This window comes from Rattus norvegicus, chromosome 2 (genome assembly GCF_036323735.1).
Source record: "Rattus norvegicus strain BN/NHsdMcwi chromosome 2, GRCr8, whole genome shotgun sequence".
NCBI classification, from domain to species: Eukaryota; Metazoa; Chordata; class Mammalia; order Rodentia; family Muridae; genus Rattus; species Rattus norvegicus.
This window is the reverse complement of record NC_086020.1, coordinates 29,611,506-29,636,727: the sequence shown is the minus strand read 5'-3', so window position 1 is coordinate 29,636,727 and position 25,222 is coordinate 29,611,506. Positions and strand designations below refer to the sequence as shown.

General features: G+C 39.5%; 2 protein-coding genes across 4 annotated transcripts in view; one reads left to right on the top strand and one right to left on the bottom strand.

Annotated features, from left to right (window-relative positions):
- The window catches only part of Cert1 (ceramide transporter 1), a 104,533-nt gene extending 85,007 nt beyond the window's left edge, over positions 1-19,526 (bottom strand). Inside the window, exons 1-2 of one of the 2 annotated variants that reach the window (NM_001108935.1) lie at positions 19,007-19,526; positions 11,598-11,732 (exon numbers count right to left, since the gene is read on the bottom strand). In NM_001108935.1, the coding sequence (NP_001102405.1) occupies positions 11,598-11,732; positions 19,007-19,102 (231 nt within the window). In that variant the 5' untranslated portion in view covers positions 19,103-19,526. The remainder of the gene's footprint in view (positions 1-11,597; positions 11,733-19,006) is intronic. The other variant, XM_006231827.5, reaches the window with a different exon arrangement.
- A 241-nt stretch (positions 19,527-19,767) lies between these two features.
- The window catches only part of Polk (DNA polymerase kappa), a 60,130-nt gene continuing 54,675 nt past the window's right edge, over positions 19,768-25,222 (top strand). The window contains 1 exon segment of one of the 2 annotated variants that reach the window (NM_138516.1): positions 19,768-19,936. The gene's annotated coding sequence lies outside the window, so the exon portion shown is untranslated. 2 annotated transcript variants of the gene reach the window in all.

Genomic DNA, 25,222 nt, shown 5'->3' with positions numbered 1-25,222 from the left:
TTTCAGGGTTACAAATGCAGTGTACTTTTTCCATCATGCTTATAAATTATATATGGAACTCATTGCATTTAAGGTCTACGTCACCTGTTCAAAAGTAAAAACCAAAACAAAAACATTCAAAAAATGACTATAAATACACATCTTTGATATGCTTTACTCTGCCTAACTCTGGCCTATTTTGGCCAAAAAATAACTATTTAGCATCTAGCACCGAGCTAAATTATATTCAGTCAGACCTGTTATTTCTGAAAATCAAATTCATGGAGGAAATATAAGGGTTTGCTGCTATTATTCAACTTGAAACAAAATGGTAGGCATTGTGATTCTCAAGGTCAGATATGACACCTTTTATTTTATAATGTGTAAAGATTACATTAAAAATATGACTGAAGAGTCCTTAAGATACATCCTTAAAATGATAAGTCTACTGGAAATAATAAAGAACTTAACAGAACTTATTTGATAATAATTACTTGATCACAGACATTTCAATGACCTTAAGGAGCCCCTAAAACAAATTCTTTCCAAACTAATTCTCTAAATATAAAAACCTAACTTAAAGTTATCTTTCAAAAATGATTTACTTAACATTTTTTTTCAGATTTAAGAATTTGTATACCTGATGTCCACAGAAGTTAGAACAGCACATCAGATCCCCTAGGACTGGGGTTATAGATGGTGTGAGACACTATGTGGGTGCTAGGAATTAAACTCAGGTCCTCCAGAAGAGCATCCAGTGCTGTGCTGTCTCAGAGCCATACTTCTTTCTTTTTAAGTTAGTTTACAAAGTAGCAGGGTTCTTTATGTCATTTTCATGTTTACTTTTGGTTCACCTTCCCCATGACCCTGTCCTCAGTTACTAATTAAATCCTATTGCTCCCAGTGTTTCCCTTCTTCTCGGATGAGTCAAATCAACCTTCCTCCCCTAATTCCACTTTAGGGAATTCCCCTAAAGTTTTCTGTTGTTTATACTCACTTACTCCTATGAAAATAAAATATATAAAAATTATAAGCTAAGATCTACATGTGAGAGATACCATGTAATGCTTACCCTTCTGAGCCTGAGTAAATCTCACGTAGTATTTTTCAGATCCACTCATGTTCCTGCAAATGTCACCTTTCATTTTCCTTTACAATTGGATAGTTTCATTCTGCATATGTACCACATTTTCGTTACCCATTTCTTTTTTGAGAGACACATAGGTTGATTTCACTTCCTGATATTATGAATAGAATAGCACTAACCATAGATGAGAATCTCATAAGTGTCTGTATAAGATGTGGAATCCATTGAATGTATAGCCAACCAAAGGTCGTACAGCTGGGTCATACAATGGGGTAATTCGATTTTTGGCTTTTTGAGAAACTTCAACACTGATTTCCAAAGTGGCCACATCAGTTTTCATTCCTAGCAACAGTGAATAATGGACCTCCATTCCCGACACCCTCGCCTGCATGTGTTCTCATTTACTTTCTTGTAATAGCCATTCTGAGATGTAACAAAAGTCTCAAAGTAGTTTTGTTTAGAATTTCCCTGATAAAGATGTTGAACATTTAAAAAACTTTTCTTTGGCCATTTGTCTTGAAAACCCTGATTTTAGGTCTTTGTGTCTTTCTCTTTAAGACTGGAGTGCCTTCCACCTCAAGTTTTAGATTCCTCTAGATAGGAACACTTAGCTACAGAGCTGGCAAAGATCTCCCATTGTGTAAACCGTCTCCTCACTTGGCTAAGTGTTTTATTTGCTGTCAGAAGCCTTTTAACTTCCTGAGGTGGCATTTTTGATCACTGACTTTATTTCTGAATGGCTGCAGTCCTATCAGAAAACTCTTACCTATGCTTTTATCTTCAAGTAGTTTACTTTTTCATCCACAAACCTTGAGTTCAGGTCTTATGCTAAAGTCCTTGGCCATATGGAGTTACCATTTGCGTAGGGTGAGACATAAAGATCTAGTTTCGTGTATCCAGAAAGTTACAGTTTTCACAGCACTGTTTATTTGAGAACTGTTTTTCCTCCAGTGAGCACTTTTGGTATCTTTGCTCAACACCAGGTGGCTGTATCTTTGTGAGTTTATGTCTGAATCTTTTTTATTCTGTTCCATTGATGTGCATGCATGTGAATGCGTGTGTGTGTGTGTGTGTGTGTGTGTGTGTTACTATGACTCTGTAATGTAACATGAATCAGATACAGTATTACAGCCAACCATTCGTCTCCACTCAGGATTGCCTTTGCTTTCTGAGGTCTCTTGTGCTTCCGAATAAGTTTTAAGATAGTTTTAATTCTTTTGCTTTTATATTCATTCCTTTATAAGGATTTTTATCTTTCAAATCTAATTGTTTTACTAGTATATGTCTGTTGGGTGAATTATTTTCGGACACTGGGGTGAAATACTTGAAATAATCAACTTAAACTTAATAGTTTCAGTTCTTACTTGGCTCATTCTTTGAGGTACACGCAAAGATAGCACACCTTCAACATTCAGATACTTACCTAGTGAGTCCCTTCAAGATACAGCTCTTCAGTGAGCCTTTGCAAAGTAAGTCTTTCCCAGTCCCCCAAAGTTCTCCTGGTTTAGAACACTTTCTCCTTTAACAGGAGTGTTAGTTGCTCTTATGGCTTTCATTTCTACTAATAGCCTTATTAACCTTGCCTTACTTTTATTTTCTTGGCTCTTTTCAGTCTTTGAAAATCCTAATTTTCATATCCTCAATGAATGTGCTTAATTCTATTTAAAATACAGGCCACTAGTTTTCTTTTGTTTCACCGTTATTTCAAAAGTGTGAGGAATTTCCCTCACATGATTTGTAAATTCCTTCCCAATATTATGCAATAGCTCATTATAACTTTTGTTTCTGTCTTATTTTTAAATAGAGATCTTGTCTAACGGACTCTGGGTTGTTTTGTTTCTTTGTTTGGTTTTGGTCCTAGGAAGGTTTTATTTAGACAACTATGTCTTTAAATCACATTTACTGCTTTAACAAAAATTGAACAAAAATTGATCTCTTTATACAGTTCTCTGGCTTTTAAAATGGCTTATAGATTGATCTACCTCATGACTTTGATGAAGATCTATTTAGATTTTGAATGAATGAATAGTCATTCTGGTAACACTTCAAACTCTCCCTTTACTAGTGCTCCTTCTATTTCAGTGACACATGTCTAATTTTGCTCACAAGGCCTTGTAGCAGTGGGAAGGAAGCCTGTAGGAGACTGTTGCCACATTAAAATGTAATTATATTGTAGTTTGGCATTATCTGTCTACAAGTAATGTTGAAGATGGTAGTTTATATAAAAATTTTATAGATATAGTTATTTTCTCTTTAAAGAGATAATTTTTGAAAAGCTGTTAACCATTACCTTCAGCTATCCAGAAGGCCATGCATACAACTTAAGTACTAAATTGATTTTTTAAATACAATATTGAAAAGTACCTATTCTCTAACCTTTAGTTTCCTTCCATAGAAATAATGATTTTCACCTTTTAATAAATTGCAAAATATCTAGCGCACTGCTAAGCACATGAACATCATCTGGTTCTTTTGTTTTTAGAAAATCTTATACTAAAAGCACATACACCTAGAATGGTTCAATTGAAAAATTATGTCTTAAAAGGAGACTGGAAACAGGAAAGGCATGCCAGATGAGAAACTGTATGATCAGCAATGAGTGTCAAAGTGCCAGTCAGAAAAGCAGCAGATTAGAAGAGGGGCTGCTCTGTTCATCTCTTCTGAACAGTCATTATAACGATCCTTTTCCTTTAGTCTGACCATTCTGCACCTACTGTCCATTCACACTGCTGAAAGGAATAGCACAGCCACCAGCTTCTGCATAAAGAATGGGCGGAGAGGCATAGAAGGCTGTGTGTTGGTAAAGAGCCTACTGTGCAGATCTGAAGGCCCAACCTTGGATACTCAGAACTCATGTAAAGCCAGGCATGCTGGCATGTGCCTGTGAGGGGAAATAGGTGGACCCCCTGAAGCTCACTGGCTAGCTAACCTACTCAAATTGCTGGCTTCTGGTTCAGTGAGAGATTCTGCCCCTGGTACAATGTCTAGTTTTATGGCAACTTGACATAAGCTAGAGTTGTAATCTGAGAACAGAACCTCAATTGAGAAATTTCTCCAGAAGACTGGGCTGTGGGCAAGGCTGTAAAGCATTTTTCTTAACTAGGGATTGATGTGGAAGAGCCCAGCCCATTATGGGTGGTGCCATTCCCCAGGTTGGTGGTGCTGAGCAAGCGCCATGGGGAGCAAGCCAATTCACCGGGCACTCCTCCATATCCTCCTCCTGTCTCCAGGTACCTGTCCTGTTTGAGTTCCTGTCCTGACTTTCTTTAGTGACACATGGTTGTAAGGAAGCTTAATGAACTGTTTCATCTACAAGTAACTCTGGTCATGTTGCTTCATAATACTAAGACACCAGATAGTAAGGTGCAGAGGACACTGCTGTGATGTCAGCTTGTGCTTACACAAAAGTCTGTACTTCAATGTGCATATGCCACACACACATCATGCGACACACACACACACGCGCGCGCACACACATGCACACACACACACACACAACTTTATAAAGTTATTAAACAATACTATTTGATAAAAGGAACTCATAAAAAATGCATGAGATGGGGCTGGGGATTTAGCTCAGTGGTAGAGCGCTTACCTAGGAAGCGCAAGGCCCTGGGTTCGGTCCCCAGCTCCGAAAAAAAGAACTAAAAAAAAAAAAAAAAAATGCATGAGAATCTACTCATGGTATGAAAGATCATATTCTGGCTCTAATGTGTCACCAGAATCTGTTTCCCTTTCATTAGTCAGTTTCTCTTATCATTTTTTTGAATTGTAGGCTTTGCTTCTAATACAAGTCTTTCACAAAACAAAGAAAATTGATAATCAATTACGTGCAGTACACACACACACACACACACACACACACACACACACACACTACTTTAATACTCCTTTTAAACATATAATCATCCCATGCTTGGTCTTATCTCCAAGTTTAAGGAGGCATGGGTTAGGTCAGTGATGGATGGTCAGGTGGTAGAAGGCTTGCCAACCAGGTACAAAGAGCTGATCTGATCCTCGGTTCCACATAAACCAAGTACAGTACAAAGGCCTGTAATTCCAAGACCGTGGAAGGAGATGTGAAACACACATTGCTCTAGCTCTTTGTTTCCCCCAGGGACCCAAGGCCATGTGCTTGTTAGACAAGTGCTCTACCAGCCAGCTAAATCCCAATCCCAGTAAGATGTACACATGTATAAACCAAAAAAAATTACTTAAAAAAAACATTTTTAAAAGGGAGGGGAGAAAAGAAACTGAAACTTGGGAATAATCATTAATCTCAAAAGTAGAATCTGGCTCTTTGAACTGAGGTTTGATTTTGTAGCTTATTCATGATATTTCATATTTTTAAAAAATATAAAACATGATTTTCAGAAAAATCTAGAAAATAAGACATTAACTAATTAACAGGATTTGGGTGATGGTGGAGTGCTCAGTCCTAAATGCAACATCTACATCACATTCCTCCTCTGAAGACTCAGGAAGCTTCATAAAAGAGGTGGAAGGATTTTAAGAGCCAGAGTTCCAGGAAGATTACTATCAACAGTGCCTTCTGAAGACGACAGGACCATTGTATTCATGCCCATATGGCAGCTGTGGTCGCCTACACAAGACTTGTACAAGATCAAGCCAATCAAAGTTAAATGATAGATGGGAGGGAGGCTTCTAAGGCCTGCCGCTACCTGAGGAGTTAGTGAGAGGATTTTTTTCGGAAGTGTGAGCCCTAGTAGGCTGCCCATGCTTCAGTGGACGGCCTACACTCATGTCCATAGAGTAGCACCAACCAGACTGAATGCGTTATTTTTAAGAAGGAGGCCATGCAGTTGGGAGAAGAAAGTATTTGAAGAGGCCCAAGGAGAGTAAGGGTGAGCGGAGGAAGATATGGACAAAATGCAGTGTATACATGCATGAAATTCTCAAACAACATACATTTTTAAAAAGAATCAAACTAAAATTTTAAAGAGCTTCCTTAAGAATTTAAGTCATGTTCCTGTATGTCCTGCATAAAACAAGATGCATCATACAGTCATTTTCCCTATCCATGTTCATGCGTGTGATAAAAAACATAACTGGGAAACAGATATATAAACATGGCACTGTTATGGGTGAATGATGTCAATTCAAACTCATTTGTTTACATCCTATCACTGACAACTTCAGCACATGACCTTATTCAAAACTATTATTAGTTAGAATGAGCTCATACCGAAGTGGAATAGGTCACTATTCCTATATGTGTCCTTTAAAAAAAGGGAAATCTGGACACACAAACACAGAGGGAGAATGTCTTATGAACATAAAAGTCAAGATCACAGAACACATTAAATGATCAAGCATGGAACAGGTTTTCTCTCATAATCAGCAGAAAGAATGAGCATAATCAAAAGCAGTGGTGGTAATTCACTCAGCACAGAGATGTTGAGCTGATGCCTACCTAAAGCCTTCACCCTGCAAAGTACTGCTCACGGTACTAAAGAAAGGTGCTGTGCGGAGCACCGGAGGAGAAAGGGAGACATCGGCCCGGCACAAAGCCGTTGACTTACACTGGTGACCTGCCTGCAGAGTAAGGTATGCATTTGGAAGGGTGTGGAGGATCTGGGAAGAGCTGAGGGAGGGAAACTATAATCAGAATATAGTGTATATTTTCAAAAACAAAACAAAGAAGAAAAAAATACTGAGATACCACTCTTTATTTAACTTATTTTCAATGTTCTCAATTTCAATGCTTCTTTGTTTTACCTTTTTACATCTTAATCAGTCTCTTTAATTTTAAGATGAAAAACTCCCGACTTTATCGTTGCGTGCGGAGACACCGGCATGGCATGTGGTGTGGAGGTCCTAGCATAGCTCTATGACGCAGGGCTCCCTACTTTCACCATCCTTCTGCTCCAGGGAGTAAAGGCAGGCCATGGGGCTCTCAGAGTCAGCGCCTTTCCTCCTTCACCTGCTGAGCCTTACTGCTCGCCCTGACCTCTTTACTTTTGCCCACATCTTTCAACTCCCACTCTCATAATCCCTATTGACCTGGGAGTTATTTGGCTTTAATGTTATTTTTATTTCCAGCAGCAAATATTTTCACTTCTTATCAGTTTCTTTCTGAAAATCTTATAACATGGAATTGGTAATAAGTGTCCCTATAAGCAATCTCTGGTGAAAAGAACAAGAATTCCATTCACTTGGTATTTAAAAGGTCTGAGGGTTATTAATTTGCAAAGTTAACTGTCCAAAATGAGAGCTAGTCTTATAAATACACCAGTTCTAAAGATATTACAGGCTTCATCATACCAAAAAATCTCTATACATATTTACAAAACATCTTCTAATTTCAGTAAATGCAAACAAAAACAGATGAATAATTTTTCCACTTCTTTCCTCTTCACAAACATTACTAGCAGTTTAAGGAACTGACTGATGAGATAATATCAAAGCAATTTTAAATATGATTTTAAAAAGGCATATATATGCCAAATGAACATAAGAGAGTAAAAAATTTAAAACACACTTTATAATATATACTAAAACTAGCAATTTCAAAGGGGTATGAAATAATGGTACTAAAATGCATGGTTAGTTAGCTGGGAAAATAAGAAGCTACAATTCCTATCATTCTTGAACGTAACATAATTTCAACAAATAATCAAAATTCAAACATCACATCAACATGAAAATGTAGGTACCTATGAGTCTTTGAGTAAGAGCACTAATGTAAAAATGATTAAAATAGGAAGAGAAAAGAAAACAGACATGTGAGAACTTGTAAGGGCTGAGACAGCTGCTGATTAAGAGCCAGCACCGGCTGCTTACAGAGGACCCAGCTGTCAGCACCCACACAGTTGTTTACAACTCTGATTCTAGTTCCAGGGGATCCTACATCTTCTTCCGGCCTCCACAGGTAGCAGGTATACACATGAAGCACATAATACTGTAGGCAAAATGCTCATACACAAAAATTAAAATAAAGTATTAGGGCTGGAGAGACAGCTCAGCAGTTAAGAGCACAGACTGCTCTTCCAGAGGTCCTGAGTTCAATTCCCAGCAACCACATGGTGGCTCACAATCATCTGTAATGGGGATCTGATGCCCTCTTCTGGTGTGTCTGAGGACAGCTACAGTGTACTCACATGCATAAAATAAATCTTTTTTAAAAATTAAATAAAAGTTGAAGAATAAAAATGATCTAGAAGATATAAAGTCACTAAACTTAATGAATAAAATAATCAACTTAGAATATTAAGTCCCATCATTAATCTAAAAGTTTGACAAGTATTTTAATATTTTCCTAAACCTAACTACTTTGATACTTAATGTAAAAGTAGCATTCCATTTTTTTTGAGTGTTTTGTTGTATTTTGAGACAATATTTTACTGTGCAGCCCAGACTAGCCTCAAATTCTATGACACTCCTCCCTTAGCCTCCCAGTGCTGGGAGCCTTACAAGAGTGAGCACCTGCAAGGACAGCAATGCTGTGTTGAAAGAGCACCATCACAGCAGGCAGGGACTCCTTACAATAAGGGAAATCAAGAGCACACCAGTAAGTTTAATAAGAGACCAGTGAAAGTAAAATTCAAGACTATAAAAATGCTGCAAAAGCATTTACAGTCTCAGGAAGGACCACCAAAACCAGACCTCTGGATGCTTCTTGACTACAGGAATAAGGAAAATGGTTATGCTTTTACTTTGTAACTTTTAAGTAGCAAAATAATTTTAAATAATGTTCAGTTATTTTTTTAAAGAATTTTAAATTAAAAGTTAAACACCATAAATATCTGGGATGTGTGTGTGTGTGTGTGTGTGTGTGTGTGTGTGTGTGTGTGTCTGTGTGTGTCTGTCTGTCTGTCTGTCTGTCTTGTTCTGCAGTCCAGCTAGATACAGAATTAAGGATATTCCTTGCGTCATCCCTGAGTGCTTGGACTACAGGACTCTGCCACCATGCCTAGCAAACATTTGCTGTTGATTATAACAAACATATGACAAGTTTTATAAGACATGCTAGATCTTAAGCAATTAACTATTAAGCTTTACTAACTGAGAAAGTCATCTTTCTCCATGCACATTATACATAAAAAGCTCCTTTTTACAAAGTAAACGGGCACTGTTTTTACCATATATTCCTAATCCAATACCTAATAAGTAAACAAACAAAAACCTCTCAAAGAAAACTCTTTCTTTAAATAATTTAACCCAAGTATCACAAGGCCAAAGACCAAGATTTTTTTATATGGACTGGATTGGGACAATAATGGATTAGGCTCCATATAACTAAGGTAAAAAGCTCACAAACTACATCTATCAATAAATGATATTTTGAAATCATTACAGTGCAAGCATGTCTGCCTAGTGTCACAGGTTTGTCATCCTAGCTGTTCAGAAGGCTGATGCTGGAATATTCCCAGTTGAGAGGCTGCCTGGGTATCTCCGTGACACCATCACTACACAAGTGTGTAAGAAATCTGGGAACAGGTCAGTGGTGGAGATCTGAAGCTCTGAGTTCAATCCTCACTATCACACATACAGATTATGACTCTTCAAGTCCAGATTTGTTCTTACGTGACTACTATCAATTTCGTAACAGCACCACACAACAAGTTCTATGTCAGTATTTACTCCATCGCCAGAGAGGAGGTGACAGAGACAACGGCCCACGCACAGTAAGGCTAAAAACGACAATGGACACTTACTTAACGAAGAATATTAGATTAGTTTTCTTTTAAAAAGTTAAAACTACTTATTTGTAAATTTCACTCTGAAGTTTTTATATGTATTTCTATTTTTGTAATCTCCTTGGAATACAGACAAAAAGACCAGGAGGCCTAAAAGCAAGGAACAGACTGAAGTTGAAAACAACCACAAAAATCAATGCTAGCATTTGTTCCTGTATCTACCTACTGTATCTAAAGGCCAGCCTATGACTTTGTCTTTTTACTGTGGCGCAGCCCAGTAAATCTAGCCATTCTGCATACAAATACAAATATAACAAAGATATCTGCAGTGACCTGTTCCCCCCAGCAGATGAATGAATGTGCTTATCATTATTCCTTCCTCAGAAATACAGTTAGTACATTCTATAGTGCAAAACAGAATAACTACAACTAAACCCATTCTGGGAATACTGCTACTTAGGAAACAAACATAAAATTTAAATCCTATTTTAATAATCAATACTGCAATTAATATGCAAAAGAAGAGGGATGGGAAAGGACCATAAAAAGACTCTAAGATTATGAAGAATATTTCCTCTCATTAGTCTGTCCACAAAAATAATGATAAAAAAAAACCCAAAAAACCGGACAGTCAGACACTTCCAAACAACCCGTTCAACTAATCTGACATTCAATTAAAATTTTGTTCTCTAAACTGAATACACAAGAAAGTGGTGCATAGAACATACAAAAACAGATGGAGAAATACTGCAAGCTTTTTCTTGATATAAAACATCAACAATGTGCAGTCAAATGTAGACAGTAAGAGGAATTCCAAGAGCACCTTCTACTTCTATAAGCAATTTTATCATAAGAGAACTAGACTTTTGAGTGGAACAATAAAATCTCAATTGTTTTTGTCTCAGCATATTTTTAGATTTTATAATGTGGCTCTCTTAGCTAATTCCTATTTAACTACCCTGCCATAGCTAACATTTCTTTTGCTTTGATTACAAATGTCTATGGCATGCTGGCTGACCACACTCAACCAATAAGAAGGCTTTTTAATGTGTTATAATAACATACTTTGATCCCAAGAAGTTGAGTTAGATGCTTAAACAGCCAGCTGTCAGCTTCTAGACCAGTCTGTGCCAGCGCACTCGTTCTCATGCTGTACAGCATCATTTACGTTAACATTATTTACGTCATGACCACACACTGTAAGACAAGAAAGGTGTGTCTATGGAAACCAAGAATGGTTCAACAAAAGTGAGGCACTCCTTTAAAAGGTGTTAAAAGAAGGTGACATAATTCAAAGAGACCAAAGGAAACCTTAAAATTTAGAAAGCACTTATACTTTTATTTCAAGTGTTTCTTCCGGCAGGAGGTAGTGGCAATGACTATAGTTCCAGCATTTAGGAGTTCGAGGCCAGCCTGCTCTACAGAGTGAGTTCCAGGACAGCCAGGGCTACAGAGAAACCCTGTCTCAAAAACAAACACAAACAAACAAAAGTTTATCCTGTTATGGAAACTGAACTGCAGATCGTGCATTCTAACTATATAGTTAGCACAGACCCTCAACTCCATAGTCATGGTATCTATGTGAAAAGGCGGCAAATGAATATGTGCTTTGCTAAATCATTTAAATAAACAGATATTTTTCCAATTTTACTTCTTAAATAACCTATAAATTGTCCCAATCTCATCAGTTATGAAGTAATCTACTACTCTTTGTTCTCAACGTCAACTGAATAAATAAAACCTTTATGTTTATACAAAACAGCAGCATGTGGCAGTACTCTACAGAAGGGTGAAGGTTTCATAGCACCCAAAGCCATCCTGATGTGCAGTCGATGCCGGTGAACACTTACTGCATGGGGACAGGTACTCACCGTGATCACAGCCTTGCTTAGACAGATGGATCCCCTACAGCCATATTCTGTTTCATCTTCAGATTTGTAGTAACTCAAAGTATTATTTTTCAAAACAACCCAACGATCCTGCCACCCATGAATATAGTTTGTCCACTAGGGATAGAAAGAAGAAAAAGGAAAAGGGGAAAAAAAATAAGTCAGTATTTTAGAAATTGAAACTTTCCAAAATTTTAACACAAAACTTTGAAAAAGGCATATCAATTATAATAAACAGTAAAATAATTAGTTAAGATATTAAGATACTTCTAGTATATGATGGCTTTCAGTAATTTTACTTTAAGAGCTAGAAAACAAAACGTTAACATTTTCCTGTACATTTATAAAGTTCTGCCGTGATCTTTGCATACCCTCAGGCTCCCTTCTTCATCTCCTTGACATTTAAATTGCTCTGGTCTCTGTATAAAGTAACATGTGGAATAACTCGGTTACACAGGCTCTCTCCTACACCACAAACTCAGTCTTCTAAAGACGTCTACTCCAGTCATCACCAAAATTCCACTCTTGTTGTAAGCCAGTCCCATATGCCAATAGTATAATGGTCATAACTACAGCAAAGAAAAAAGTCTACATCATTAATCTTTACTAAGCTCACATCAGTTTTAACTCTTCCTCTATAGAACAGATGACTGCATATTTAAAATGATTTGCTCAGGTCTTGATATAGTTAAGATAACAATCAAGAAACTGCCAAAGGCATCTCGAACACTGGGCACTGGAAAAAATTTCCTGAACAAAACACCAATGGCTTATGCTCTAAGATCAAGAATCGACAAATGGGATCTCATAAAACTGCAAAGCTTCTGTAAGGCAAAGGACACTGTGGTTAGGACAAAACGGCAACCAACAGATTGGGAAAAGATCTTTACCAATCCTACAACTGATAGAGGCCTTATATCCAAAATATACAAAGAACTCAAGAAGTTAGACCACAGGGAGACAAATAACCCTATTAAAAAATGGGGTTCAGAGCTAAACAAAGAATTCACAGCTGAGGAATGCTGAGTGGCTGAGAAACACCTAAAGAAATGTTCAACATCTTTAGTCATAAGGGAAATGCAAATCAAAACAACCCTGAGATTTCACCTCACACCAGTGAGAATGGCTAAGATCAAAAACTCAGGTGACAGCAAATGCTGGCGAGGATGTGGAGAAAGAGGAACACTCCTCCATTGTTGGTGGGATTGCAGACTGGTACAACCATTCTGGAAATCAGTCTGGAGGTTCCTCAGAAAATTGGACATTGAACTGCCTGAGGATCCAGCTATACCTCTCTTGGGCATATACCCAAAAGATGCCCCAACATATAAAAAAGACACGTGCTCCACTATGTTCATCGCAGCCTTATTTATAATAGCCAGAAGCTGGAAAGAACCCACATGCCCTTCAACAGAGGAATGGATACAGAAAATGTGGTACATCTACACAATGGAATATTACTCAGCTATCAAAAACAATGCCTTTATGAAATTCATAGGCAAATGGTTGGAACTGGAAAATATCATCCTGAGTGAGGTAACCCAATCACAGAAAAACACATATGGTATGCACTCATTGATAAGTGGCTATTAGCCCAAATGCTTAAATTACCCTAGATGCCTAGAACACATGAAACTCAAGACGGATGATCAAAATGTGAATGCTTCACTCCTTCTTTAAAAGGGGAACAAGAATACCCTTGGCAGGGAATAGAGAGGCAAAGATTAAAGCAGACACAGAAGGAACACCCATTCAGAGCCTGCCCCACATGTGGCCCATACATATACAGCCACCCAATTAGACAAGATGGATGAAGCAAAGAAGTGCAGGCAGATAGGAGTCGGATGTAGATCGCTCCTGAGAGACGCAGCCAGAATACAGCAAATACAGAGGCGAATGCCAGCAGCAAACCACTGAACTAAGAACAGGACCCCCGTTGAAGGAATCAGAGAAAGAACTGGGAGAGCTTGAAGGGGCTCGAGACCCCATATGAACAACAATGCCAAGCAACCAGAGCTTCCAGGGACTAAGCCACTACCTAAAGACTATACATGGACTGACCCTGGACTCTGACCTCATAGGTAGCAATGAATATCCTAGTAAGAGCACCAGTGGAAGGGGAAGCCCTGGGTCCTGCTAAGACTGAACCCCCAGTGAACGTGATTGTTGTGGGGAGGGCAGCAATGGGGGGAGGATGGAGAGGGAAACACCCATAAAGAAGGGGAGGGGGAAGGGCTAGGGGGATGTTTGCCCGGAAACCGGGAAAGGGAATAACACTCGAAATGTAAATAAGAAATACTCAAGTTAATAATAATAATAATAATAATAATAATAATAATAATAATAATAATAAAAGAAACTGCCAAAGGTAGAAATTTAATTTCATAGGAATATTTGATTTTCTAAGTTTTTATTTATGTCTGGTGCTTTAACAAACAATTCTACAAACTAATTTAAGCTGGAGGATTAAACAGTGTATAGCTGAGGCTCTTCACCCATTGAGAAATCTTTTATATTTCTATTTCGAAATTAGGCACATTTGAGATTGGTTCTGCTTTTAAATCTAATCTTCATTATTATAAGCCACTTCTGGGAGCTCACCCATGCTGATAATTTAGCTCACTCCTTTCTGAGGGGTCTCTGGGCAGTACTTCTTTAGTTCTAACAGCTTATGACTAAACCAGCACTTAGCTACGTACGCACTTGAAACAAACACAACTGAAATCACCTCCTGTAAGGTAGATTCCTCCCTATTTACTGTTTTCTTTGATTGTATTACTACAGTCATGAAGACTAAAGCTGGCTTAGCATCAGATGTATGAATAGAACAGCAGACATAACTAAACAGACCCAATTTTGTTACCTTAACTGGGGGAACACACAGGTTACTTAATTTTTGCTTTTTCACATGTTGTTTGAATGGCTGAATATGAAAATAACTAGCAAAGTCATACAGGATACTCATGACTTGACTATTCCCTTCCTCACCAAATCTTATTAATCTTTATGAGATTATCACCAAATCTTATTAATCTTTCTTTGCCATCAATCTTAAATTTGCTTTGTCTTCCCAATTTTCAATGAGTCCAATAAAATGTTCAGTTTCCTAGATTCTAGAGACCTCTTAGTAACATTACCCCTCTTAACCTCTCCTTTTAAGAGTAATCTTATTATACTATTAAACGTACCCCCTTATTTGAGGCTCCAGCCTTGAAACTTACATGGACAATTTCCTAATCTTTATCAAGACCCTCCATAGATTAATCTTACCTTGCTGCCCATCATTACCCTCTATGAGCCAGTAACTGTGGCCATGTGCCCTCTCTGTGTTTTGCTGTCAATCAAATCTCTCTCTTAGTGTTAAGATTACATAAGAAAATTTTAGAACAGTGCCCAGTTTGTCCTATTAACTCAGTTTGAAGTGTAATTATGCACAGATAAGGAAGCTTAGCCATCAACCTCTCTCTCTCTAGAACCTTTCTAAGGTAAAAGAGGAACTCTGGTATACGTTTATAATCTACATTATTTTCTTATAGCAGAATCAACAGATGGCATAGGCTTCCGGACTCAATAATGTTATTTGCTATTATTACAACCAAGAAAGCAGGGCTTTGCCTTTTTTTCTGCCCATATTTGGTCCATCCACCAAGTTAACAAGGATTGCATCTTAGATATTATAAGAAAACAAAGACTCCTTCCTCTTGCTAAGTTTGACAATCACGAATTCAACAACAACAGGACGACGACAAAAAGTCAGAACCAAAATATCCACACAATGGACCCAATGGAAAGAGATACTATTTATGTAATAAAAGGCTTTGTAAGGACAGCATTTGGGATGGCCTCAAACAGTCAAGTATGCTAGGTCATGTCTATCCTAACATGAAGCTCTGGGGGCTGGGTTATGAGTTAGAGGCTAGTCTGGCATGTTTAACAAAGCTCTGTCTCAAAATAAAGAACCAGAACTGGTGGCCTACACTTTAACTCCCAGCATTAGAAAGACCAGAGGCAGGGAAATCTCTGTAAGTCTCAGGCTAACTTTTTCTTAACAGCAAGTTCTGTGCCGGCCAGAACTACCTAGTGAGACTTCATCTCAAGCAGGTCAGCCAACAAGCAGCTAACATTCATGGTGATGTAGGGTAACCATGGAGAGACTCAGGGAAGCTGACTGAGTTCTCATTTACCCAGGATTTGTTCCTCTCACGTGCTAAGGTACAAGCCTTCCCCAACCACGCTCCATCTTGTATTTCATAACTACATACAATTACAGCTTATCAAGGATTTCTGGAAACATGATTAAGAACTATGTCTTATAGGTATTTCTGATTACCGTGTTAAAAGGAAGAAAAAAGGTTTGGATGGGCCTATTTTTGATACAAATTTCAATCCCCTCAATTCCAAACCCATTCCAAATTTATGAGACAATAAAAAAAGGATTAATATTGGAACTTATTATATAATTCAACAAAAGGAAAAAGAAGAGATGTTGAAAACTAGTTCTTACTTAAGTTATCAGATAAATTACAAAGGGTTCAAATTACAAAAGACATTAACCTTAAAAAACATGTATCATCCAGTGTGCATGTACTTATTCAGTGCAAGATTCCTTTAATGAGGCTACAGCCATAATATAGCAGAACACTTGCCTAGCATGCATGATGCCACTGGTGCTCTCTAACAATGTCCAAAACTAAACAAAGCACCTTCTAGAAAAAAAAAAAGAGACATATGGCTCAGACTGTGAAGCACTTGCTAAGTAAGCATGAAGACTTGAGTTTGATTCCTAACATCCACATAAGAATTCTAAGCACAGTGGTGGCATATATGTCTATAATCTTAGAAGTGGGGAGATGGAAATAGGAGGCTTGCTGACTAAAACCAGTCCAGCTAAATCACAAGCTGTAGGTTTAGTGAGACCGTGTCTCAAGGAACGAGGCAGAAGATTGAGAAAGATACTCAGTTTTAGATCTCTGGCCTCCAAGCAGATGTACACATGTACATATGCAAACACGTATACATATAAAAATAAAATCTCCATAGAACATTATGTATAACCACACTCTCTCTCTCTCTCTCTCTCTCTCTCTCTCTCTCTTTCTCTCTCTCTCTCTCTCTCACACACACACACACACACACACACACACATACACACGCTGGCCTGGAATTCAGATATCCACTTGCTTCTGCCTCCCATAAATTTCAGGACATTTTTCTTTACAACCATTGGTAAGATTTTACTACTGTTGGTTGTATATATACAGAATAGTCAAAATTCACGGGCATAGCCAAATAGAATCCTTCTTTCAAAAATGATTTTGGGAGACAAAGGCTTTACTAGATAGGTAGGTTGGTTACTCACAATCCTCCTGTTTCAGCATCCTGGGTGCTAGGATTAAGTGAACCCAACTCTGCCGTGTCCCAGGTTCAGAGTCACACTATATGTCACACCCTGCTCTGTACAACAGATAACAGAGCATATGATTTTTTTCACCATTCCAATTCTTCAACATCCAAACAGTGATGATCAGCAAGTCAAAAGTAAGGCAGGCATCAGGAGCCCACACTTTTAATCCCAGCACTAGGGAGGCAGAGAGGTAGAGAAGCAGAGAGGCAGAGAGGCAGAGAAGCAGAGGAGAGGCAGAGGGGCAGAGAGGCAGAGAGGCAGAGAGGCAGAGAGGCAGAGAGGCAGAGAGGCAGAGAGGCAGAGAGGCAGAGAGGCAGAGAGGCAGAGAGGCAGAGAGGCAGAGAGGCAGAGAAGCAGAGAGGCGAGAGGGAGAGGCAGAGGCAGAGGCAGGTGGATCTATGTAAGCTCAAGGCTAGACTGATCTACAAAGTGAGTTCTAGGACAGCTATGGCTCGACAGAGTAACCCTGTCTCAAAGAAACAGACAAGTCAAAAGTAAAGTTTGCTCCATAAAATTCTTGAACAAAATACTAATATGGCATTCTGGCTCTCATCTGAAGACAAGGAAACTATCACAATCAAGAGAGACAAAGAACCCATTTGAAAATGCAAACGTAGTACACATCATGTTCAATACAGAGTCTTAAATTATAAAGATGCATTAAATCTAAATAAACACTGGAGAGCTTCACTTTACTTAAAGCATTACATTAAAATTTCAAAAATAATCACAGTATTTAATACAACATAATTTTCTACTATGTAAATAAGTTAACACTTGGAAGCCTTGTATTCTTAAGTCTATCCCAGGCCCTTTCAGCTAAAGACTATGTAATAGCCTAAATTTCAGACAATTCCAGAAGTGATGTTCAAGAATATTAGAAGTACAATGATTTCTTAATGGCCATTAGCACATGACTTGGTATCTTATGACCAGCTTGCTAAGGGACCAGCCCCGACTCTCCCTCTGGAAACTAACTGCTTGCTCTAAGCATTTCTTAAAGTTTAACAGAAAAGGACAGGGAAGTCAAAAAGACTAACTGGGTCTCCCCACAACAAAAACGTAAAATACAACACACTGTGAAATATTAACAAGATCACTCATTTTCAACCCTATAAATGCACTCTAGGCTTTAAAAAAAAAAGAAAGAAAAGAAGAAAGAAAATTGAAGAGTTTTTAAAAGTACAGAGGGAAAATAAAACAAAACAACAAAAAATGTCTTTCTTTTCTGCACAAATACTGAATTACTAAAAAAAAAAAAAAAATGCTCCTTTTCCTGAACTAAAGGTCGGTCTTCACTCTGACACGTTTCAACTTACTATTAATATTTCTTATCCACAGCGTGCCAATTCAATAGCTCCTTTCTGAACTTGGACAAGGAGGGGCAAAGTACAGAAGTGCCGCACACACTTTCTACACCAAAGATCACTCACACCTCGAAGTTTACGATCTCAGATTTCAAGGCCAAAGCCAATCAACTGGTTTGCCTAAATTACACCCATTAGAGCTGAACACCCCTCCCCCCATTCTGGTGTGTGTGTGGGGGGGGGGCTCCAAAAGATAGTTTTAAAGGTCGATTTAACTGTCCCCGTGTCCAGTACTTCTTCAGACACCACGCCTGCCCAACCCAGATTCCTACACCCCAGACAGCTGCGGCCTTAGGTTCCAAGTTACCAGATGCACCTTGCCTTCCAAACTAGATCGTAGATTTAACACAAGCTTTCCAAGGTCCTCGACCAAAGCTGACAAGATCCAGAGATTAGGGGGTCTAGGAGTAAGGACAGTCCCAAGCACCTCCTATCCCATCCCTGGCGAGGCACTCATTCCAAAACGACCTTTCGGCCCCGCACCCCAGCACATTCCGCAGCCCCCGCCCCGGGACAGTCCGTGCCTCCCGGTCCAGCCCCACCCCAGGTCCCGAGCAGCTCCCCTCGTCTCGCGGCAGGTGAGTCCAGGCAGTGGATCCGTGGCCCCACGGGCTGCTCACCTTGCTGAGGACTCCGCAGCGCTCCACAGGCGGCCCGGACTCTGTCTCCGGATCCTCCTCCGAGCCCGACGAGTTCCAGCTCTGGTTATCCGACATGGAGACGCGACAGCCGAGCAGGAGACCGGCCCCCGCTCCGCGAGCTGCGCCAGTGCAGGCGCCTAGTCCCTGGGGTGAAGGGTCGGGGGATGGCACAGCCAAGAGTGCCCGCTCCGGGGAGTGAGGGAACAGGAAGAGGGACGAAGCGCGCCCGCTGCGCCGCCGCCGCCGCGCCTGACACCGAGCGGACCAGGGAAGGAGGACGAGCGGCGAAGAAAGCCTGCCCTTCCAGCCGTCAGCCGCCGTGGCCGTGACCCCTGCGCTGCGCCCGGCGCCGCCACCTGAACTCGGCCCCCTAGATGCCAACCTCAGTCAGGGAGGGAGGAGGGGGAGGAAGACGGGAAGAGCCAAGCCAACAGCAGAGACCCAGATCCACTCACACCTCCGCTACAGCCGCCATCTTCCTGCCGGGTCCACTATTTACCCTCCCTCCTCTCTCAGCTCCCTCCCCTCCGTCCTCCCATCCTCCCTCCACCCCGCCCCGGGCCCCTCCCGGTGGCTCTCGACGCTCCCTACCTCCGGCCCTCCCGAGTGACGACGGGTAGGGAAGGAGGCGGAGCGGGGAAAGGAGAGAGCTGAACAGGGAAACTGCTGCGCTGCATTCTGGGAAGGCCGGCGCTCTGTCCGCCGCGCAGCCTCCTGGGAGTTGTAGTCGCAATCCTAGGCAACTAGTGTGTGTGTCCTGGGCGCGCGAAAGACTGGTTGCCTAGGGGAACCTTCTGAGAGCAAGTGGGCTTCTTTTGACAGTTGTGTGCCCCTTCGGTCCAGCCTGGCTTCCGATTCTGCCTTGCGTGTTTATGACGAGCCTGCGAATCGGGACGTGAGAACCCTCAGGTGAGGATGTTGGGTGGTGAGACGCTGCTTTCCGGAAAGCCCGGGAACATCTTTGCAACTTGCCTGGTCAAAAAATGATAGAGGCTCAGTCGCTTTACTCAGGTTAGGAGTTTATGATCTCTCCAATCGCAAACTGAAGATTTTTTTTTCCTCTCTAAAACCGTCACTGCTAATTCCGAAGGACTACTGTCTGTGTCTTCGGAAATAGATTTAATACTTGAGGTTTACTGCTGTCAAAGGAAGAATTCCTTCAGGCTATTTTCGCTTTGTTAATTTATAGAATTTTTATCTTGTGGAAAATAATGTTGAGATTGTCAGAGAACAAATGACGTTTAAAGAACTTTTTAAAAGCAGATATAAGGATATTATTATATCCTGAAGTTTTCTCTTAGTTGTAAGCAAGTATCTCCCCCGGAGACCCTGAGTTAACCATCTTCTTCCTTCCCGAAAGACAGGAAAGTTTGAATAGAAACTTTCTATCATTAAGATCAAAACGCGAGTTTTACTAAATAATAAGGAATTAGACAATAGATAGCTATCAAATTACTGATAATTTACAACTTTGAATTTCCTTATTAAATTGTAAAAAAGAATTTCTGCTTGCTACCCAGATGGGAAAGTAAGAGGAAATTTTGAGTGTTTCGGGTGTTAAGGCACAATGATTATGAAACAAACAAAAAACTCTGGGAGCAATAGAAGAGTCCTACACTCTACGTAATGATAGGCAGTAACCCTGAGATGTACTCGTGTAGAAGCGTTAGTGGAGACACTAAATACAATAGAGTCTAAATCTGCTGTATGTCAGATACAAATGAGTTTCCATCATAAAGTCATGACAAACATAATTGAAAACCATTCAAATGATTAAAATCTTAAGAGATAAAGCTTTTAAGAATACCTTGTCAAGGTGTTAAAACATAACCCAAGGGGGGGAGAGAAAGAGAGAGAGAGAGAGAGAGAGAGAGAGAGAGAGAGAGACTTTGTAAATTACAAGAGTATACATTTAGAATAGTTTGCTTTCCTTTCTGAGTCAAATATGTTTAAGACTTTCTGATTCTTGTACTAGGTTTTAGAATCACTGCTCTTAAATAAACATGCTTGTAAACATTGAGGAATTCACTTCACAATGCCATTTAGAATAACAGAAATTATGTTAATGTTATGTTTAATTTTTAAATAAAACCTTCAATTTATTTTGTGACTCATTTTGGTTTTGAGTAATTGTGACTACCAACACCCAACTCCCGCTTGCTTGGGTGAAAATTACTTCCTTCTATTTAGTGTTGCTGTATGAGGAACTGCCTTGCTACGTGGGTCCATTGTACTAAAGGCCAGAATATTTTAAGCACAGGAAGGTTTTTGTATGGTGATTAGATTACCACCTTAGAAATTATGGCCTGCATTATTACTGTTAGTAGAATAGCCATGCAGGAATAAAGGCACGGCTTTCTTTACTCCATAACAAAATTGATAGCTGCTCAGCTGTCTTGTCTTTTCGAATCCTTGCACAGTGCTCCACATTTTTGTTAGCTTTAGTTTTAGACCTTGTATAGCTTGGGATTTACTTTAGTGTGTAGAATGAAGTAAGAAATTAATTATTGGTTTTGGGTTTTTTTTGTTGTTGTTGTTTTGGGGTTTTTTTTGTTTGTTTGTTTTTGTTTTTTGTTTTTTGCAACTGGGCATTTGGACCCAACATTTTATTGAAGTCTATTCTTTATTTGTGTGTGTGTGTGTGTGTGTGTGTGTGTGTGTGTGTGTGTGTGTGTGTAGGGGGGTATTGTTATTGTTGTTTTAGTATATTGATTGTTTGGTGGTTTGATTTGGTTTTCTGAGACAGGGTTTCTCTGCATTGCCTTGGGTGTCTTAGAACTTGCTCTGTAGACTGGCTGGCCCTGAACTCACAGAGGTCCACCTGCCTCTGCCTCTCAAGTGCTGTGCAATTAAAGGTATACACCTCAGCAACCACCCTTAACAGACTGTTCTTATTCTTACACAAATATGCCACCTTTATGACATATACAAAACCCGATGTATAGCCCTGCTACTGGGCTTCATTCTTTTCCTTTGATATATTTATATCTATACCAATACTGTACTGATTTAATTGCTGTTTGGTTTTATATAGACAATGAAGAAATTGTCCTGGTCTTCTTTTCCATTCGGATGTTTTTAATGTTTTCCAAAAGACTATGAAAGAGCTTATCGAATTAATTGAGAAATTGTGGGAAGATTTTGATGCTGGAAAGATACTGCTCAAACTTAAGCACCTGAATTCAGTTCCCTAACATCCATGGAAATGCCAGGCAGCGTGGTGCACATCTGTAATTCCAGGGCTGTCTGGGTGGAGACACACGAATCCCAAGAGCTCAGGAGCCTGCCAAACCAGCTGAAACGATGTATTCCCAAGCTGTGTGAGAGACCTTGTTCCTAAGAACAAGGTGGAAAGCAATTAAGGAAAATACTCAAAAGTTGGCCACAGTCACACACACAAACACACACACACACACACACACACACACAATGCACATACACATTCACACGCCTGTTGGTGCATATGCACATATCCATGTGAAAGTGTTCAGCCACTAAAGAGAAAGATTATGTACACAGAAAATAAAAAAGTATGAAGATTTGAATTATGAATGTACTTAATTAGTGAAGACAATACATCCTTACGGTATTATTTGTGTGAGTCAGACACAAAAGTCATGTAAGTGGAGCATCGTTGGGCCTATTATCCTGCAAAGGAGAATGAACTGAAGCACTGGGAGGTTAAGTAACTTACCCTGTGTCTCATGGCTACTAAGCAGCAGAGTTAGGATTTGAACCTAAGTCTATGTCTCTTTTACATCCCAATCCATATAAACCCTTTTCTGCCTTTTGAAACTAAATATCTTACTTTCAAGTCCATATAAACCTTTTTCTGTGCATTTTCATACCTAACTGGGAGGGAGTGTATAAAAACGGTTCTGGAGATGAGTACCTCCAAGCCACTATATAAAACAATGCATCCTACAGAAAAGGTGTCCATGCCACAATGCTTTTAATTCAGCCACTGATTTTTACCATTTCCCATTTTCCTCATCTGCTGTCTTATTTTGCCCACCATCAGTTTTTTAGAGCTCATTACCTTCTACTTATAATACTTTAGATGAAGAAGCTTTATCACAGAAAGGTTAAACATTTTTTCCAAAAAGTCCAAGTAAAGATGTATTTGGGGATTGAGCCCCGAGCATCCAGATTTCAGAGCTCCCCCTCAACTCGTTCTCCTGGTTCTTCTAACTCACCTACTTCTAATAGGAACCACACCAAATCATGAGCAGTCCCAAGGTCTTCTTGAACCTTGTGTTTCCACCGCCAACCTCCAGAAGCCTAGATCCCTAGAGGTGTTGGAAATAGAAATGTTTGCCGTTTTACTGACCAACGACAGAGAGCAATGACAGACAGTTGAAAGATGAGTTTCAGGCAAGCCAGGTCAGTCCACAACAAAGCCTGTGTGTCCCATATTCCTACAGTAATTGTCAGATTGAAGATGCATTTTGAGTTAAATAATGCCTTCTTAGCTAATCCGGAAAGTTAATTGCTCCTTATTAAAGCTGTCCCCACCAGTTAAAAACTGAAGAGCCACTATTTTGCAAACTTCAAGCTAAAGCTGTTAACTTGAAACGGAGGTGGTAATCTATGAACAGTGGCGGCAAAACCAGCCGCTTGGTGCTCAACACCTCTAATCCGGCTACTCAAGAGGCTGTCTGGGGAGTGTGGGTTAGAGGCCACACCTAGGCTACATACCAAGACCCTGTCTCACTAAACCAAGTAAACAAATCTTTAGAACTGAATATAGCATGTTAATAATACAGTTGTACTGGCAACTGTCTTTTCATGACTGGAGTAATTACCAAGGTGATAGAATTGATCATTCAAGTTTTCTTCTGTATCATTTTATATGGAAATCCCCCCCCCATACCTGCATGGGCGGGTGGATATTTTTACTAGTTAAAGTGCCCTAGCACCTCAAATTCAGTCGTGTAAATTAACTTTTAACTTAGGGTTATTAGTTTCTTGTATCCTCTACATTTTCTTATTCATGATTGAGAGAAGTAAAGATTGTAGCATTCCCCGCCCCCCTGTTGATGTCCATATCTTCATTTGTAGGGTTTTCTTGGTTTGTTTGTTCTGTGGGTGTTTGGTTGGTTTGGTTTTTAGTTTTTTGAGTCAACGCTTCATGTAGTAGCCCAAGCTGGCCTAGATCTGTTGCCAATCCCCCTGCCTTATTCTCCCGAATACTGGGATCACAAGTGTGAGCCACCATGGTCACCTCCCCAGTCTTTACGTTACACATAGTTGGCCAGCTGATGCTGTAATCAGTTTTCCCTGAGAGTATGGTATTTAAGGCTGATGTGTGTGCTGCATGCATGTGTGTGTGTGTGCGCGTGTGTGTGTGCATGTGTGTGTGTGCGTGTGTGTGCGCGCGTGCGCGTGTGTGTGTGTGTGCGCGTACGTGCGTGTGCGCGCGCATGCATCCAGTTTGTTGGTAGTGGGGCTTTGACTCGAAGCAATCAGCAGCATATCCAGTGTGTATTACTTCCATTATTGTCTGGTTTTAACTGTATGAGCTGGGAGGGGAAGTTCCAAGGAATAACATAGTTGTAAAAACCTATGGATATGGTCCACACAGATACTGATCATCCTTTTAAAAAGCATACTAGCATATGACAAAGACTTAAATGTATGCATCAAGCAGCATATGTTACATACTCTCACTAGAATTTGAGTTCCGTTGATGAACAAATTTCTGTTTTCAACCATTTAAAAATAATTTTAATACTTTCATTAAATAATTAAATGATTTTAATTAATTGATTACTTAATAATCAAATTACTTTTAAATTAAATTAATTTAATTTTAAATTAATTTTAATACTTTATAATTGTAAAATAAATTTAATAAGTAATGAGCACATAAGGGTTATCAAATATAATTAATAAATGTATAAGAGTTTCAAATAATTTAAAAAGCATATGCATACAAGGTATTATGTTGATTGCTATGGGAATTTGAATATAGTAAAGTTTAAAAAATGTAGACAGAAACTGGAGTTCTTATTCTAAAGGAAATTATAGCAGAAAACTAGATTTAAAAGGTGCATATGTCACTAATTTTTAAACCACTGTTTTGTAAGTTAAAAGAAGCTACCTACACTTTCTCTTATTACCAGAGAGTGGTAAAGCCACTACTTCAGTTCTCTTATCTAAAGAGAGCTCTCTGGCCACTTGCCCTAAGCCATC